This window comes from Mesoplodon densirostris, chromosome 5, assembly GCF_025265405.1.
Source record: "Mesoplodon densirostris isolate mMesDen1 chromosome 5, mMesDen1 primary haplotype, whole genome shotgun sequence".
NCBI classification, from domain to species: Eukaryota; Metazoa; Chordata; class Mammalia; order Artiodactyla; family Ziphiidae; genus Mesoplodon; species Mesoplodon densirostris.
Genome location: NC_082665.1, coordinates 151,900,682 through 151,918,552, shown reverse-complemented (window position 1 = coordinate 151,918,552; position 17,871 = coordinate 151,900,682). Strand labels below are relative to the sequence as shown.

At 36.9% G+C, this 17,871-nt stretch overlaps 1 protein-coding gene across 15 annotated transcripts in view; it reads left to right on the top strand.

The window, feature by feature from the left end:
- Nucleotides 1-17,871, top strand: part of CEP63 (centrosomal protein 63) — a 75,253-nt gene that overhangs the window by 44,816 nt on the left and 12,566 nt on the right. For all 15 annotated transcript variants that reach the window (XM_060099662.1, XM_060099653.1, XM_060099655.1 and 12 more), the window contains 3 exons: nucleotides 15,385-15,618; nucleotides 15,896-16,035; nucleotides 16,838-16,975. In XM_060099662.1, the coding sequence (XP_059955645.1) occupies nucleotides 15,385-15,618; nucleotides 15,896-16,035; nucleotides 16,838-16,975 (512 nt within the window). The remainder of the gene's footprint in view (nucleotides 1-15,384; nucleotides 15,619-15,895; nucleotides 16,036-16,837; nucleotides 16,976-17,871) is intronic.

Here is a 17,871-nt window from a genome sequence, read left to right as displayed (position 1 = left end):
AAAAAGGCAACAATCAAAAAATGGGCAGATGACATAAATAGACATTTCTCCAGAGACATACAGATGGCCAATAAGCACATGAAAAGATGCTCAACATCGCTAATTATTAGAGAAATGCAAATCAAAACTACAGTGAGGTATTACCTCACACTGGTCAGAGTGGCCATCATTAAAAGGTCTACAAATAATAAATGCTGGAGAGGATGCGGAGGAAAAGGGACCTTCTTACACTGTTGGCAGGAATGTAAATTGGTGCAGCCACTATGGAAAGCAGTATGGAGGTGTCCTTAAATACTAAAAATGGAGTTACCATATGACCCAGCTATCCCACTCCTGGGCATATATCAGGAGATAACTCTAATTCAAAAAGACACATACCGCCCCCCCCCCGCCCCCGCAATGTTCATAGCAGCACTATTTACAACAGCCAGGACATGGAAGCAACCTAAGTGTCCATTGGCAGATGAACGGATAAAGAAGATGTGTATATATACAAGGAATGAAATAATGCCATTTGCAACAGCATGCCATTTGCAGCAACATGGATGGACCTAGAGATTATCATACTAAGTGAAGTCAGACAGAAGAAGACAAATATCACATGGTATCACTTATATGTGGAATCTAAAATATGATACAAGTGAACTTATTTACAAAACAGAAACAGACTCACAGACAGAGAAAACAAACTTATGGTCACCAAACGGGAAAGCAGGAGGGATAAATTAGGGGTTTGGGATTGGCAGCTGGAAGCTACTGTGTATAAAATAAACAGCAAGGACCTACTGTACATCACAGTGAACTCTATTCAATATTGTGTAATTATAATGGAAAAGAATATGAGAAACTATATACATATATATATATATATATACACATATCTTATATATATATGTATAACCGAATCACTTTGCTGTACACTGGAAGCTAAGACAACATTGTAAATTAACTATCTTCAATTAAAAAAATTGAAAAAGTAATAAAATTAGGTAAGTGATTCACAAAATAAATGTAAAATATGCCATCAAAAACAAAATAGGGAGTAAAAATTTAGTGCTTTTAAATGCACTCATATTTAAGCAACTATTAAGTTAAAATGGGTAAGTTGTTACATATGAACCTCGTGGTAACCACAAACCAAAAACCTGTAACAGATACACAAAAAATAAGGACAAAGGAATCCAACCATAACACTAAAGAAAGTCATCAAATTCCAAGGGAAGAGACCATGAGAAGAAGAAAGGAATGGAGAAGAAGTACAAAACAACCAGGAATTAACAAAGTGGCAATTAGTACATACCTATCAATAGTTACTTTAAATGTAAATGGACTAAGTGTTCTGAAAGACAAAGGGTGGCTGAATGGATTAAAAAGGAAGAGATTCACCTACAAGATCTCACTTCAAATCTAAAGTCTTGCACAGACTGAAAGTGAAGGAATGTAAAAATATATTCCATGCAAATGGAAACAAAAAGAAAACTGGAGCAGCAATACTAATATCATACAAAATAGACTTTTTTATAGGTTTATTCATTAATCAAAAATTTAATGTTTATTAAGCATAATAGGAGAAAGTGTTATAGAGGTGGATGTAACTCAATCCCATTTAAAAATTTGCATGTACATTTTATTTTTATTTTTATTTATTTATTTTTTTTTATTAGTCATCAGTTTTATGCACATCAGTGTATACATGTCAATCCCAATAGTCCAATTCATCACACCCCCACCGCCACCCCTCCTGCGGCTTTCCCCCTTTGGTATCCATACGTTTGTTCTCTATATCTGTGTCTCAATTTCTGCCCTGCAAACCAGTTCATCTGTACCATTTTTCTAGGTTCCACATATATGCGTTAATATACGATATTTGTTTTTCTCTTTCTGACTTACTTCACTCTGTATGATAGTATCTAGATCCATCCACGTCTCAACAAGTGACCCAATTTCGTTCCTTTTTATGGCTGAGTAATATTCCATTGTATATATGTACCACATGCTCTTTATCGATTCATCTGTCCATGGGCATTTAGGTTGCTTCCATGACCTGGCTGTTGTAAATACTGCTGCAGTGAACATTGGGGTGCCTGTGCCTTTTTGAATTATGGTTTTCTCTGGGTATATGCCCAGTAGTGGGATTGCTGGATCATATGGTAATTCTACTTTTAGTTTTTTAAGGAACCTCCATACTGTTCTCCATAGTGGCTGTATCAATTTACATTCCCACCAACAGTGCAAGAGGGTTCTCTTTTCTCCACACCCTCTCCAGCATTTGTTGTTTGTACTTTCTGATGATGCCCATTCTAACTGGTGTGAGGTGATACCTCATTGTAGTTTTGATTTGCATTTCTCTAATAATTAGTGATGTTGGGCAGCTTTTCATGTGCTTCTTGGCCATCTGTATGTCTTCTTCGGAGAAATGTCTATTTAGGTCTTCTGCCCATTTTTGGATTGGGTTGATTGTTTTTTTTAATATTGAGCTGCATGAGCTGTTTATATATTTTGGAGATTAATCCTTTGTCTGTTGATTCGTTTGCAAATATGTTCTCCCATTCTGAGGGTTGTTTTTGCGTCTTGTTTATGGTTTCCTTTGCTGTGCAAAAGCTTTGAAGTTTCATGAGGTTGCGTTTGTTTATTTTTCTTTTTATTTCCATTACTCTAGGAGGTGGATCAAAAAAAAGATCTTGCTGTGATTTATGTCAAAGAGTGTTCTTCCTGGGCTTCCCTGGTGGCACAGTGGTTGAGAGTCTGCCTGCTGATGCAGGGGACATGGGTTCATGCCCCAGTCCGGGAAGATCCCACAAGCCATGGAGCGGCTGGGCCCGTGAGGCATGGCCTCTGAGCCTGCGCATCCGGAGCCTGTGCTCTGCAACGGGAGAGGCCACAACAGTGAGAGGCCCGCATACCACAAAAAAAAAAAAAAAAGTGTTCTTCCTATGTTTTCCTCTAAGAGCTTTATAGTGTCCGGATGTACATTTAGGTCTCTAATCCATTTTTAGTTTATTTTTGTGTATGGTGTTAGGGAGTGTTCTAATTTCATTCTTTTACATGTAGCTGTCCAGTTTTCCCAGCACCACTTATTGAAGAGACTGTCTTTTCTCCATTGTATATCCTTGCCTCCTTTGTCATAGATTAGTTGACCATAGGTATGTGGGTTTATCTCTGGGCTTTCTATCCTGTTCCATTGATCTATATTTCTGTTTTTGTGCCAGTACCATATTGTGTTGATTACTGTAGCTTTGTAGTATAGTCTGAAGTCAGGGAGTCTGATTCCTCCAGCTCTGTTTTTTTTCCTTCAAGACTGCTTTGGCTATTCGGGGTCTTTTGTGTCTCCATACAAATTTTAAGATATTTTGTTCTAGTTCCGTAAAATATGCCATTGGTAATTTGATAGGGATTGCATTGAATCTGTAGATTGCTTTTGGTAGTATAGTCATTTTCACAATATTGATTCTTCGAATCCAAGAACATGGTATATCTCTCCATCTGTTGGTATCACCTTTAATTTCTTTCATCTGTGTCTTATAGTTTTCTGCATACAGGTCTTTTGTCTCCCTAGGTAGGTTTATTCCTAGGTATTTTATTCTTTTTGTTGCAGTGGTAAATTGGATTGTTTCCTTAATTTCTTGTTCAGACTTTTCATCATTAGTGTATAGGAATGCAAGAGATTTCTGTGAATTAATTTTGTATCCTGCAGCTTTACCATATTCATTGATTAGCTCTAGTAGTTTTCTGGTGGCATCTTTAGGGTTCTCTATGTATAGTATCATGTCATCTGCAAACAGTGACAGTTTTACTTCTTCTTTTCCAATTTGTATTCCTTTTATTTCTTTGTCTTCTCTGACTGCTGTGGCTAGGACTTCCAAAACTATGTTGAATAATAGTGGTGAGAGTGGACATCCTTGTCTCATTCCTCATCTTAGAGGAAATGCTTTCAGTTTTTCTCCATTGAGAATGATGTTTGCTGTGGGTTTGTAGTCTATGGCCTTTAGTATGTTAAGGTAAGTTCCCTCTATGCCCACTTTCTGGAGATTTTTTTTTATAAATGGGTGTTGAATTTTGTCAAAAGCTTTTTCTGCATCTATTGAGATGATCGTATGGTTTTTATTCTTCAGTTTGTTAATGTGGTGTATCACATTGATTGATTTGCGTTTATTGAAGAATCCTTGCATCCTTGGTAAGTCCCACTTGATCATGGTGTATGATCTTTTTAATGTGGTGTATCACATTGATTGATTTGCGTTTATTGAAGAATCCTTGCATCCTTGGGATAAGTCCCACTTGATCATGGTGTATGATCCTTTTAATGTGTTGTTGGATTCTGTTTGCTAGTATTTTTTGAGGATTTTTGCATCAATATTCATCAGTGATATTGGTCTGTAATTTTCTTGTTTTGTAGTATCTTTGGTTTTGGTATCAGGGTGATGGAGGGCTCATAGAATGAGTTTGGGAGTGTTCCTTCCTCCACAATTTTTGGAAGAGTTTGAGAAGGACGGGTGTTAGCTCTTCTCTAAATGTTTGATAGAATTGACTTGTGAAGCCATCTGGTCCTGGACTTTTGTTTGCTGGAAGATTTTTAATCACAGTTTCAATTTCAATACTTCTGATTTGTCTGTTCATATTTTCTATTTCTTCCTGGTTCAGTCTTGGAAGGCTATACCTTTCTAAGAATTTGTCCGTTTCTTCCAGGTTGTCCATTTTATTGGCATAGAGTTTCTTATAGTAGTCTCTTAGGATGCTTTGTATTTCTGCAGTGTCTGTTGTAGCTTCTCCTTTTTCATTTCTAATTTCATTGATTTGAGTCCTCTCCCTCTTTTTTTTGATGAGTCTGGCGAATGATTTATCAATTTCAGAATAGCCTTTAAAACAAAGACTGTAGCAAGAGGCAAAGAAGGTCATTACATAATGATAAAGGAACCAATTCATCAAGAGGACGTAATACCTGTAAATATGCACCGAACATAGGAGCACCTAAATACATAAAGCAGACATAAAGGGAGATATTGACAGTAATGCAGTAATAGTAGGGGTCTGTAACACTTCATTTACATGACTAGGTATGTCATCCATATAGAAAATCAATCATACAACATTGGCCTTAAATGATACATTAGATCAGATGGACTTAATAAATATATAAAGAATATTTCACCCAAAACAGCAGAATATAGATTCTTTTTAAGTCCATATGGAACATTCTCCAGAGTAGATCACATGTTAGGTCACAAAACAAATCTCAATAACTTTAAGAAAATTGAAGTTATATCAAGCATCATTTTAATACCACAATGGTATGAAACTAGAAATCAAGCACAAGAAGAAAAGTGGAAAAAACCACAAACGTGGTGGCTAAAGAACATGCTTTTGGACAACCAGTAGGTCAATGAAGAAATGAAAGAGGTAATTTAAAAAATACCTTTCGAGAAATGAAAATATAAACACAACATTCCAAAATCTGTGGGACACAGGAAAAGCAGTTCTAAAGGGGAAATTCATCACGATACAGGCCTACCTCATGATACAAGGAAAATCTCAAATAAACAATGTAACCTTGCACCTATAGTACTAGAAAAAGAAGAACAAATATAGCCCAAAATTAGTAGAAAGAAGGGAATTATAAAGATCAGAGCAGAAGTAAATGAAATAGAGGCTAAAAGCACAATAGAAAAGATTAATGATACTAAGAGAAGGTTCTGTGAGAAGATAACCAACTTGATAAACCTTTAGCCAGACTTATCAAGAAAAGAAGAAAGGGCCCAAATAAATAAAATGAGAAACAAAAGAGGTTACAACAGACACCACAGAAATACAAAGGATCATAAGAAACTGCTATGAACAACTTTATGCCAACAGTTTGGAAAACCTAGGAGAAATGGATACATTCCTAGAAGATTTCAATTTTCTAAGGGTGAATCAGGAAGAAATAGGAATTCTGAACAGACTAATCACTAGTAATGAAACTGAATCAGTAATCAAAAAACTTCAAAAAAAAAAAAAAAGTCCAGGAATTCTACCAAACATTTAAAGAAGAGTTAATACCTGTCCTTCTCAAACTGTTCCCAAAAAATTGAAGAGAAAGTCTTCCTACACTTCCAAGCTCATTCTGCAAGGCCAGCATTACACTGATACAAAACCAGATGGAGATGCAACAAACAGAAAATTATAGGCCAATATCCCTGATGAACATACATGCAAAAGTCCTCAACAAAATATTATTAATCCGAATTCAATGATACAATAAAAGGATCATATACTATGATTACGTGGAACTTATTCCAGGGATAAAAGGATGGGTCAATATCTGCAAATCAATTAGTATTATACACCACATTTAAAAATGATAAAGAATCATATGTTCATCTCAATAGATGCAGGGAAATCATTTGACAAAATTCAACATTCATTTATGATAAGAACTCTCAAGAAAGTAGGTGTAGAAGGAACATACCTCAATATAATAAAGGTCATATATTACAAACCCACAGCTAGCATAATACTCAACTGTGAAAAGCTGAAAGCTTTTCTTCTAAGATCAGGAACAAGACAAGGATGCCCATTCTCACCACTTTTATTCAACATGATATTAGAAGTCCTAGGCATTGCAGTCAGACAAGGAAAAGAGATGAAAGGCATCCAAATTGGAAAGGAAGAAGTAACTCACTATTTGCAGATGGTATGTTACTATATATAGAAAATTAAAGCCTCCACCAAAAAACACTATTAAAACTAATTAATTCAGTAAAGTTGGAGGCTACAAAATCAATATACAGAAATCTGTTGCTTTTTTGTATATTAATGATGAACTATCAGAAGGATAAATTAAGACTTCAGTCCCATTTACAACTGCATCAAAAAGTATAAAATACCTAGGAGTAAGTTTAACCAAAAAGGTGAAACACGTATACTCTGAAAACTATTAAGATGTTTATGAAAGAAATTGAAGATGAAGATGACACAAATAAATGGAAAGATGTACCATGCTCATGGATTAGAAGAATAAATATTGTTAGAATGGCCCTACTACCTAAAGCAATCTACACATTCAGTGCAGTCCCTATCAAAATTCCAATGACATTTTTTACAGAACTGGAACAGATAAATCTAAAGTTTGTATAGAACCACACACACATAAAACCAAACCCCAAATAGCTAAAGCAATCTTAAAAAAGAAGAATAAAGCTGGAGGTACCATATTCCCTGATTTCAAACTATACTATAAGTCTATAGTAATCAAAACTATATGGTACTGACACAAAAACAGACACATAGATCAATGCATCAGAATAGAGAGTCCAGAAATGAACCCACGCTTATATGGTCAATTAATTTATGAGAAGGGAGCCAAGAATATACAATGGGGAAAAGACAGTCTCTTCAGTAAATGGTGTTGGGAGAACTATACATCTATAGGCAAAAGAATGAAACTGGATCACTTTCTTATACCCTGTACAAAAATAAACTCAAAATGGATTAAAGACTTAAATGTGAGACCTGAAAGCATAAAACTCCTAGAAGAAAACATAGGCAATATGTTCTTTGGCATCGTTCTTAACAATATTCTTTTGGGTCTGTGTGCTCAGGCAAGGAAAACAACAGCAAAGATAAACAAGTGGGACTATATCAAACTAAAAAGTCTTTGAAGAGCAAAGGAAACTATCAACAAAATGAAAAGGTAGACTACTGAATGGGAGAACATATTTGAAAATGATTTATTTGATAGGAAGTTAATATCCAAAATACACAAAGAACTTAAACAGCTCAACATCAAAAAACAACCTGAGTAAAAAATTGGCAGAGTACCTGAATAGACATTTTTCCAGAGAAGACGTACAGATGGCCAACAGACGTGAGAAAAGATGCTCAGCATCACTAATCAAATTAAAACCACACTGAGATACCACCTCACACCTGTCAGACTGGCTATTCTCAAGAAGGTAACAAATAACAAGTGTTTATGAAGATGTGGAGAAAAGGGAACCCTCAAGCACTGTTGGTGGGAATGTAAATTGCTGCAGCCACTACGGAGAACAACATGGAGATTCCTCAAAAATTAAAAACAGAACTACCATGTGATCTATCAATTACACTTCTGGGCATTCCCCCCCCCCCCAAAATCAAAAAGATATATGAACCCCTCTATTCATTGCAGCGTTATTCACAGTAGCCAAGATATGGAAGCAACCTAAGTGCCCACTGATAGATGAATGGATAAACAAGATGTGGTATATGTATACAGTGGAATGTTAGTCATGAAAAGAATGAAATTTTTACCATTTGCAACAACATGGATGAACCTAGAGAGTACTATTCTAAGTGAAATAAGACAAAGGCAAATTCCATATGACCTCACTTACATGTGGAATCTAAAAGATGAAACAAACAACAAAACAGAGACAGACTCATAGATACAGAGAACAACTGTAGCTGCCATGGGGTTGGGGGGGTAGTTGGGCAAAAGAGCCTAAGGGAATTAAGAGGTACAGACTTCCAGTTATAAAATAATTAAGTCATGGGGATGAAATGTGCAGCATAGGGAATATAGTCTATAATATTTTAATAACTTTGTATAGTGATAGATGGCTACTAGACTTATCATGGAGATCAATATGTAATGTATATGTGTAGAATCACTATGTTGTACGCCTGAAACTAACATAATATTGTAGGTCAACTATACTTCAGTTAAAAAACATAAAGAAAAAAGTAAAGCTATGTTCTTCTAGAACAAAAAATTTCACAATTTGCATGGAAACACTAAAGACCCCAAATAGCCAAAGCAATCTTGAGAAAGAAAAACGGAGCTGGAGGAATCAGGCTCCCAGACTTCAGACTATACTACAAAGCTGCAGTAATCAAGACAGTATGGTACTGGCACAAAAACAGAAATATAGATCAATGGAACAGGAGAGAAAGCCCAGAGATAAACCCACTCACGTGTGGTCACCTTATCTTTGATAAAGGAGGCAAGAATATACAATGGAGAAAAGACAGCCTCTTCAATAAGTGGTGCTGGGAAAACTGGACAGCTACATGTAAAAGAATGAAATTAGAACACTCCCTAACACCATACACAAAAATAAACTCAAAACGGTTTAGAGACCTAAATGTAAGACTGGACACTATAAAACTCTTAGAGGAAAACATAGGCAGAACACTATGACATAAATCACAGCAAGATCCTTTTTGACCCACCTCCTAGAGAAAGGGAAATCAAAAATAAACAAATGGGACCTAATGAAACTTAAAAGCTTTTGCACAGCAAAGGAAACCATAAACAAGACCAAAAGACAACCCTCAGAATGGGAGAAAATATTTGCAAATGAAGCAACTGACAAAGGATTAATCTCCAAAATATACAAGCAGCTCGTGCAGCTCAATATGAAAAAAACAACCCAATCCAAAAATGGGCAGAAGGCCTAAATAGACATTTCTCCAAAGAAGATATACAGATTGCCCACAAACACATGAAAGGATGCTCAACATCACTAATCATTAGAGAAATGCAAATCCAAACCATGAGGTATCACGTCACACCGGTCCGAATGGCCATCATCAAAAAGTCTACAAACAATAAATGCTGGAGGGGGTGTGGAGAAAAGGGAACCCTCTTGCACTGTTGGTGGGAATGTAAATTGATACAGCCACTATGGAGAACAGTATGGAGGTTCCTTAAAAAACTAAAAATAGAGCTATTGTACGACCCAGCAATCCCACTACTGGGCATATACCCTGAAAAAGCCATAATTCAAAAAGAGTCATGTACCACAATGTTCATTGCAGCTCTATTTACAGTAGCCAGGACATGGGAGCAACCTAAGTGTGCATCAACAGGTGAATGGATAAAGAAGATGTGGCACATAGATACAATGGAATATTACTCAGCCATAAAAAGAAACAAAATTGAGTTATTTGTAGTGAGGTGGTTGGACCTAGAGTCTGTCACACAGACTGACGTAAGTCAGAAAGAGAAATGCTAACACACATATATGGAATCTAAAAAAAAAAAAAGGTTCTGAAGAACATAGGGGCCGGTCAGGATTAAAGACACAGACATAGAGAATGGACCTGACACTTGGAGGGGGAAGGGTAAGCTGGGACGCAGTGAGAGAGTGGCATTGACATATATACACTACCAAATGTAAAATACATAGCTAGTGGGAAGCAGCCTCATAGCACAGGGAGGTCAGCTCGGTGCTTTGAGACTACTTAGAGAGTGGGATAGGGAGGGTGGTAGGGAGATGCAAGAGGGAGGGGATATGTGGATATATGTATACGTGTAGCAGATTCACTTTATTACACAGCAGAAACTAACACACCATTGTAAAGCAGTTATACTCCAATAAAGATGTTAAAAAAAAAAGAAAGCTATGTTCTTGATGCCACAAAACTAGTTGTTTTGTTTTTAAGTATCAAATCTTGGCCAGCTGGTTAAACTATAGCTTAGTTAAACTATAACTTCAATACCAGTTTACTTTAAGGTCACAGATCTGAACTGAATAATGTTAAATATCTGTTAACAGTGTCAAAAAGAGAATGCTAGTGTTTTGCAGTTATGTATTGCTTTTCATCCGGAGCGTCCAGTTGAGCAGTGGTTTTCTAGCTATGTTCTGTCAAGCCCCAGGGCTGCTGTGCACTTTAAAGTAGGGTTGGGAGGTTCGGCATGCTGGGCTCTTTCTTATCATCCTCATCCAATGTCTTCAGTTATTTATTCTGTACAGAATTCTATGTAAGATTTCCCCTTGTTGGGGGTGGGTAGTTTATATTGTAGTTTAAAAGTTTGGAGACAATTGCATCCTGGCAGTTGTTCTTCTGCATTTAAACCTGTTTGATGTTCTTTTTTCACACTGTTGCAGGTATCTGGTAAAATGTTTTGAATCTTTGTGCTGGAATCTTGGATCTGTAATTTATATAAACACTATTTATCTGCCTCTTTGCCTTTCTCCTCCCACCCTCTTTCTGGCTTATGGGCATTGTTGAACGTCTATGCGCCACAGTATAGGATTTTGGCCCTGTACTATTCACAGTAAAATCCTTAAATCCACAGCAGATAGATTTCCCAGAGGCATTTCCATTTAAATTTCTAAAATAAAATTGTGTGCTTTACCTTTTAAAAATATTTAGAATAAGGGAAGTTTTACTTACACAAATGATTTATGTCTATCTTCAGTGTGAAGATGAAGTACCTTTCAGGATGTTGGATTAAAATGTGTGAAAACTAGAAAGTTGGGAGCTAAAAACCAGTATAGCTGGGATACATAGCCTAAAAAATCATCCAAGTTCTAGGAATTGTTACTGCAGGTCCATGAGACAGTTGCCAAACTGGTCTTATTGGTATGTAACTCAGTAGATAAAGCATAGAAGGAAACTTTGAGATGCACTGTATTTAGTTGAGTCTTTTAGCTCAGGGAGTGTCCAAAAGTTGATGAGAGAACAAACCCATCCTCCCCTCCACGCACCTTTTTCCTGAAGGAACGAAATTCTACAGTTCTCTTCTCCCCACTCCTTTCCTCCCACAGGTAAACATTTTTGTGGTCAATTTGAATCATTGGAATGTGTGTGATTTTCATAAGAAGAATGTTAAAACAGAATAATTAACTACATGCAACATGTTTTGGGGTGGGGAGAGAGGAAAATTTGACCTGGAAATTTAAGTGGTTTAGTGACTTCTAAACAATTTTAATTTCTGCACTTCTGTAAGAAATAAAATAATGCACTATAGTTCCTTTTTCCTATGTTTTAAATAAGAGATAAATCCAGTTTTCCTATATGATGAGTCATGGATATAGTTAAGCTTCTGCACAAGTAGGCAGAATAATGCAGCTGTCTTTTCAGTAGGTAGGCAGCATCTCTTGTCCATCCATCCATAAACATATCCGTTATTATAATATCATACAGATTATTTTCACTGCCATAAATTTCCTCTGTGCTCTGCCTGTTCATCACTCCCCTGCCTACCCTCCCCATAATCACTGATCTTTTTATTTTCTCTATTGTTTTCCCTTTTCCAGAATGTTGTATAGTTGGAATCATACAGTATGTAGCCTTTTCAGACTGGTTTCTTTCACTTAGTAATATGAGTTTAAGACTCCTTCATGTGTTTTCATGGCTTGATATCTTATTTCTTTTTAGCATTGAATAATATTCCATTGTCTGGTTATACCACAGTTTATTTATCCCCACACGTACTTGGTTGCTTCCAAGTTTTGGCAATTATGAATAAAACTGCTTTAAACATCCATATTCAGGTTTTTGTGTGGACATACATTTTCAAACTTCTTTGGGTAAATGCCAAGAAACACAATTGCTGGATTATATGGTAAGAATATGTTTTATAAGAAAACATCAGACTGTCTTCCAAAATGGCTGTAACATTTTGCATTCTCACCAGCAATGAATGAGAGTTCCTGTTGCTCCTTATCCTTGCCAGAATTTACTATTGTCAATGTTCCAGATTTTGGCCATTCTAATAGATATGTAATTGTTTCAATTTGCATTTCCTTGATGACATATGATATAGATCATCTTTTCATATATAATACTTTTTTGCCATCAGTATTCAAGTCTTTGGCCTATTTTTTAATGGAGTTGTTTGTTTTCTTGTTGAATTTTAAGAGTTCTTTTTATATGTTATATAACAGTCCTTTTATCAGGTGTGTCTTTTGCAAATATTTTCTCCCAGACCTGGCTTGTCTTCTCATTCTCTTGACATTGTCTTTCACAGAGTAAAAGTTTTCAATTTTAATGAATTTCAGCTTGTCAGTTATTTCTTTCAGGGATTGTGTCTTTGGTGTTGTGTCTACAAAGATATTGATCTCGGAGAGACAGCGGTGAGCGGTCCTGAATAGAGATCTTAGTTTCCTAGCCAGGAATTTAACCTGGGTAGTCTGGATGAAAACCAGGAATCCTAGCTGCTAGACCACCAGGGACTAGAGGCTAGAAGCACTGTGGTCCTGGCTGTTACCCCCATTGAAAGCAAGAATGTTTCAAGGAGGCAAAAACTGTAAAAACAGGTACAAAGTTTATTATTAGAGACACAGCATATCATGTGGGAGAGCACACAGAGAAGCAGTTTATTTAAGACAGAAGCAAGGCAGAAATACACACCAGGGGCTTCCCTGGTGGTGCAGTGGTTGAGAGTCTGCCTGCCGATACAGGGGACACGGGTTCGTGCTCTGGTCCGGGAAGATCCCACATGCTGCGGAGCGGCTGGGCCTGTGAGCCATGGCTGCTGAGCCTGTGCAACCGGAGCCTGTGCTCTGCAGCGGGAGAGGCCACAACAGTGAGAGGTCCATGTACCGCAAAAAAAAAAAAAAAGAAAAAAAGAAATACACACCAGGAGAGGAGTGCGGTCATCCTGAATGAGCAGTGCAGTAAGTCAGAATCTAGGCATAAATACACACCCAGAGAGAAAGAGTATGTGCATCCTGTCTAATGAGGAGGAGTGTGGTAAAGAGTTGATTTAAATCCCTTATGTAGGACAGTTCTTCCAGGTCTTTGTTTACCTTTGGCCAGTTACCTTGTTTCTTTTTTCTCACCTGACTGGTCCTAGGACCCTCGCCAAGATGCATGTGCAACTTTTTGGTAAGATGGATCCCACTGCAGCGGCCTGTGGGGATATGTCCACACTTATTATGGGGTGGTGCCCCCTCTCTTTTGGACCCCCAAGGAGCCTTCCTGCACATATGCAGACAGGGAAGTTTTCCTTGACCTCAGCACTGGTCATCTTTTTACTTCAGCAGAGCTCAGCTTCTGCCTCTTGCTTTGTCCTTGGAGTGGCTGGGTGAGAACAAAGCTTCAATTTTACTTCACTTGCAGACACCAGCTGTCCAGCCCAGGGGTCCATCTATCTCCTACCTCAGTAGGTCCTCTATCTCCTACTGTACCCAAAGTCATCTATGTTGTCTCCTGTGCTATCTTCTAAGAGTTTTATAGTTTTCATTTTACATTTAGGTCTATGACCCATTTTAGTTAATTTTTGTGGAGAGTGTAAGGCCTTTGTCTGGATTCATTTTTTTGCACGTGGATGTCCAGTTATTCCATCACCATTTGTTGAAGAGACTATCTTTGCTCCATTGTATCACCTTTGCTCTTTTATCAAAGATCAGTTGACTATATTTATAAAGGTCTATTTCTGGGCTCTGTATTCTGTTCCATTAATCTATTTGTATGTTCTTTTGCCAGTACTACACTGTCTCGATTACTGTAGCTTTATAGTAAATCTTGAAGTTAGGTAACATCAGTCATCCAACTTTGTTCTTCTCTTTTGATATTGTATTGGCTATTCTTAGCCTTTGCCTCTGCATATAAACTTTAGTTTGTTGATATCCATAAAATAACTTGCTAATGTTTTGATTGGGATTGTGTTGAATTCATAGATAATATTGGGAAGAACTGACATCTTGACAGGATTGATTCTTTGTTTCCATGAACATGGAATATCTCTTCATTTATTTAGTTTTTTAATTTCATTCATCAGAGTTTTGTAGTTTTTCTCATATAGATCTTGTACATATTTTGTTAGATTTATACTTAAGTAATTCCTTTAGGTGTTACTATAAATAGTATTGTGGGTTTTTTTGTTCTTTTTTTTTTTTTTTTTTTTTGAGGTACACGGGCCTCTCACTGTTGTGACCTCTCCATTGCGGAGCACAGGCTCCGGACGCGCAGGCTCAGCGGCCATGACTCATGGGCCCAGCCGCTCCATGGCATGTGGGATCTTCCCAGACCGGGGCACAAACCTGTGTTGCCTGCATCGGCAGGCAGACTCTCAATCCCTGCGCCACCAGGGAAGCCCATAGTATTGTATTTTTAATTTAAATTTCACATGTTCATTGTTGACATATAGGAAAGTGATTGACTTTTATATATTAACCTTATATCCTGCAACCTTGCTATAATTGCTTACTAACTCCAGGAGATTTTTTTTTTTTTTGGTCGATTCTTTCAGATTTTCTACATAGATGATCATGTTATTTGTGGACAAAGACAGTTTTATGACTTCTTTCCTCATCTGTATACCTTTTATTTCCTTTTCTTCCCTTATTGCATTAACAAGGATATCCAGTGTGACATTGAAAAGGAGTGGTGTGATGAGACATCCTTGCCTTGTACCTGACCTTAGTGGGAAAGTATCAAGTTTCCCCCCTTTAAGTATAATGTTAGCTGTAAGGTTTCTATAGATAGTCTTTACCAAATTGAGAAAGTTCCCCTCTATTCCTAGTTTTTATCATGGAAATTATTTTTATCATGAATGGATTATATATTTTTAATGAGCTAATGCTATATGTATTTATGGAAGTAAAACTCAGTTTCATTTTAGTTTTCCTTATTCATTGATTATTCTTTTACCTTTTCACTTTTACCAGTTGGTAATTTGTGTGTTTCTAGGCTCAGCTTGCCAATCAGAAACAAAAATTAGAGTCTGTGGAGCTGTCCAGCCAGTCGGAAATTCAGCACCTGAGCAGTAAGCTGGAGCGGGCCAATGACACCATCTGTGCCAATGAGTTGGAAATAGAGCACCTCACCATGAGGGTCAATGACTTGGTTGGAACCAATATGACTGTTATGCAAGAGCAGCAGCAAAAAGAAGAACAATTGAGGGAATCTGAAAAACTGTTAGAGGTATGTTTTTAAATTGTAATATACTGTAACTGAGGAAATGTGTGTATGTGTGTTTTAAGAGAGACTAATGAACCTGTAACTAGGTTCTAAAACCTATGGTTTCTTCCCTACTCTGTAGTCAATAGATATTGATATTAATAACAGGATCAGATATTAATAACAGGCCTTATTAATATGGTGCCTGTTATATAACTTACAGTTTGTCTCCCTGGCTACCTTTTCTTATGAAATAGAAAAATTTAATAACATCTGACTTTTTTTCTGAGTATTTTTGCAGGTTCTGCAAGAAGAAAAGAGAGAATTGAAGGCAGCTCTTCAGACTCAAGAAAATTTCATGTGTGAGACAAGAATACAAAAGGAGAAGCTACAAGCAAAATTAAAGGCAGCTGACACTCAGCACACAGTAGAGACCATAAGGTATATTTAATCTTAAATATTATTAATCTTAGCCATGTGGTGGTTTAGCATTAAGTACCATTTTTAATATTGCATATTCATATTTTTGTGTTTGATCATATTATGGGTTTTCTTATTCAGTTTTAACTTCTGAGTTAAATTTTTATATCTTTAGAAAATATTGTATGATTAGTTTTTTCTGCCTGCAGTTTGGGTCCCCTAACCAAGAGACTCTGATGTTTAGAAAGTTAGGAACCCTTTTGTCAATCCATACCCTTGGCAAAACTGCAAACGTGAAAGGAATTATAGTCTACGTCTCCTGGGAGGCCTCCCTTCCTTGGTAGAACAGGTCATGTTTAGTAGCTGCTTATCATCAATACCATCAATAAGCCAGCTATTGAGATAGCCCTTTAAAAAATCCTAAAGTTAATTTTGTTTCTGTGTATGAATTGTTGCTCTGAAGTTTGTAATTTAAGTCTGGTGCACATTTCTGTTTTTGTCTATAACTTTTCAGTTTCTTTGACTCAAGGTATCAAGTGACAACAAGGTGATTTTTGTCATTTTGTCTTTTTCCCTTGAAAAACAGGCCAAATCCCAGTTGAGAAAGGAGTAAACTGTTGCCGACTTTTTTAGAAGCATCATCTCTGCCTCTTTACTCTCCCAGTTTTTTGTTTTGTTTTGTTTTTTCGTAAATCAGGAAACAAACTGAAGAGTTCTGAAGAGTTTCATTACCAAAAAGAGTTGGGAAATATGAACTGGCTGTGTGTTGTTTTTGTTTGCAAAGATACAAGGCCTTTAACAGTCCTCCTGTGTCTTCCCATAGGTCACTGGAGGAGTCTCAGGCAGAAAGGAGGTATGCCTCTCAAGGGCAGGGAGACTTAGAGAATGTGCTCTCCCGACTGGATTTTACCCACACTAGTGAAGAACTTCTGCAGGCAGAAGTGACTCGTCTGGAAGGCAGGTAGGTAATTACATACATTTCAGAAACACTCAAATTGTTAGAAACTGTTTTCAATCATCGTATTGATAAAGTAAGCTAATATAACAAGTGAAAATATGTTTTTCTCTCTATCACTCACAAATGGCCTAACTTCTTATTTCATTGAGATTAAAGGAGAACTGTAAAGCTCAGTTAAAGCAGAACTTCCTAATATTCTTACCACCAAACCTCCCAGTCAGCCTGCAATCCGTCTGTGTCCTTAATCTGTTAGAGTGAATGAATCAATGGATGACGTCTGTGCTCCTAAGACTCCACTTACATACTGATTCTGCAGCTTCTCCTTTTCTCTTTTACGTCATCAAGTTTTTAATCTCTGCTAAATCATTTCCACTAGTATAAAATATGTTTTAATATTCCTCATCTTGGGAAAAAAATGAAAATCCTCCTTTAATTCTGTACCCCTGTCAAGTTACTTCTGTATTTCTCTGCTGTCCTTTAAAACCAAATTCTTCAAAAGAGGTGTCTCTGTTGACTGACTATACGTCTTCACACTTCTCCTGTGCAGAAGACCTTCAGTTAGGCAGCCTTTCCTTCTACCAGCCACATCACTGGAGCTGTTCTTGGGGCGATCTCCCTGGACACATGGTGCTCCTTCCTTCTGTGCTGAAATGCTGTTGATGTTTCCTAGTGTGTTGATTGAACCCTGACTTATGCTATACCATGCCCAGCTCATTTGTATCACCATACTGTGAACTTTCTTTATCATCCCGCTGAACCTTCTGATTGGGAAGAGTTTGATATTTTGTTTTAAACGTAAATCATGGTCATTTGTACAGTAGTATTTTCAGCTGTGTAGAAGATAAAAATAAAATAAATAAACTGTTAGCCTTTAGGCAAACAGATAACCAAAAAATTGC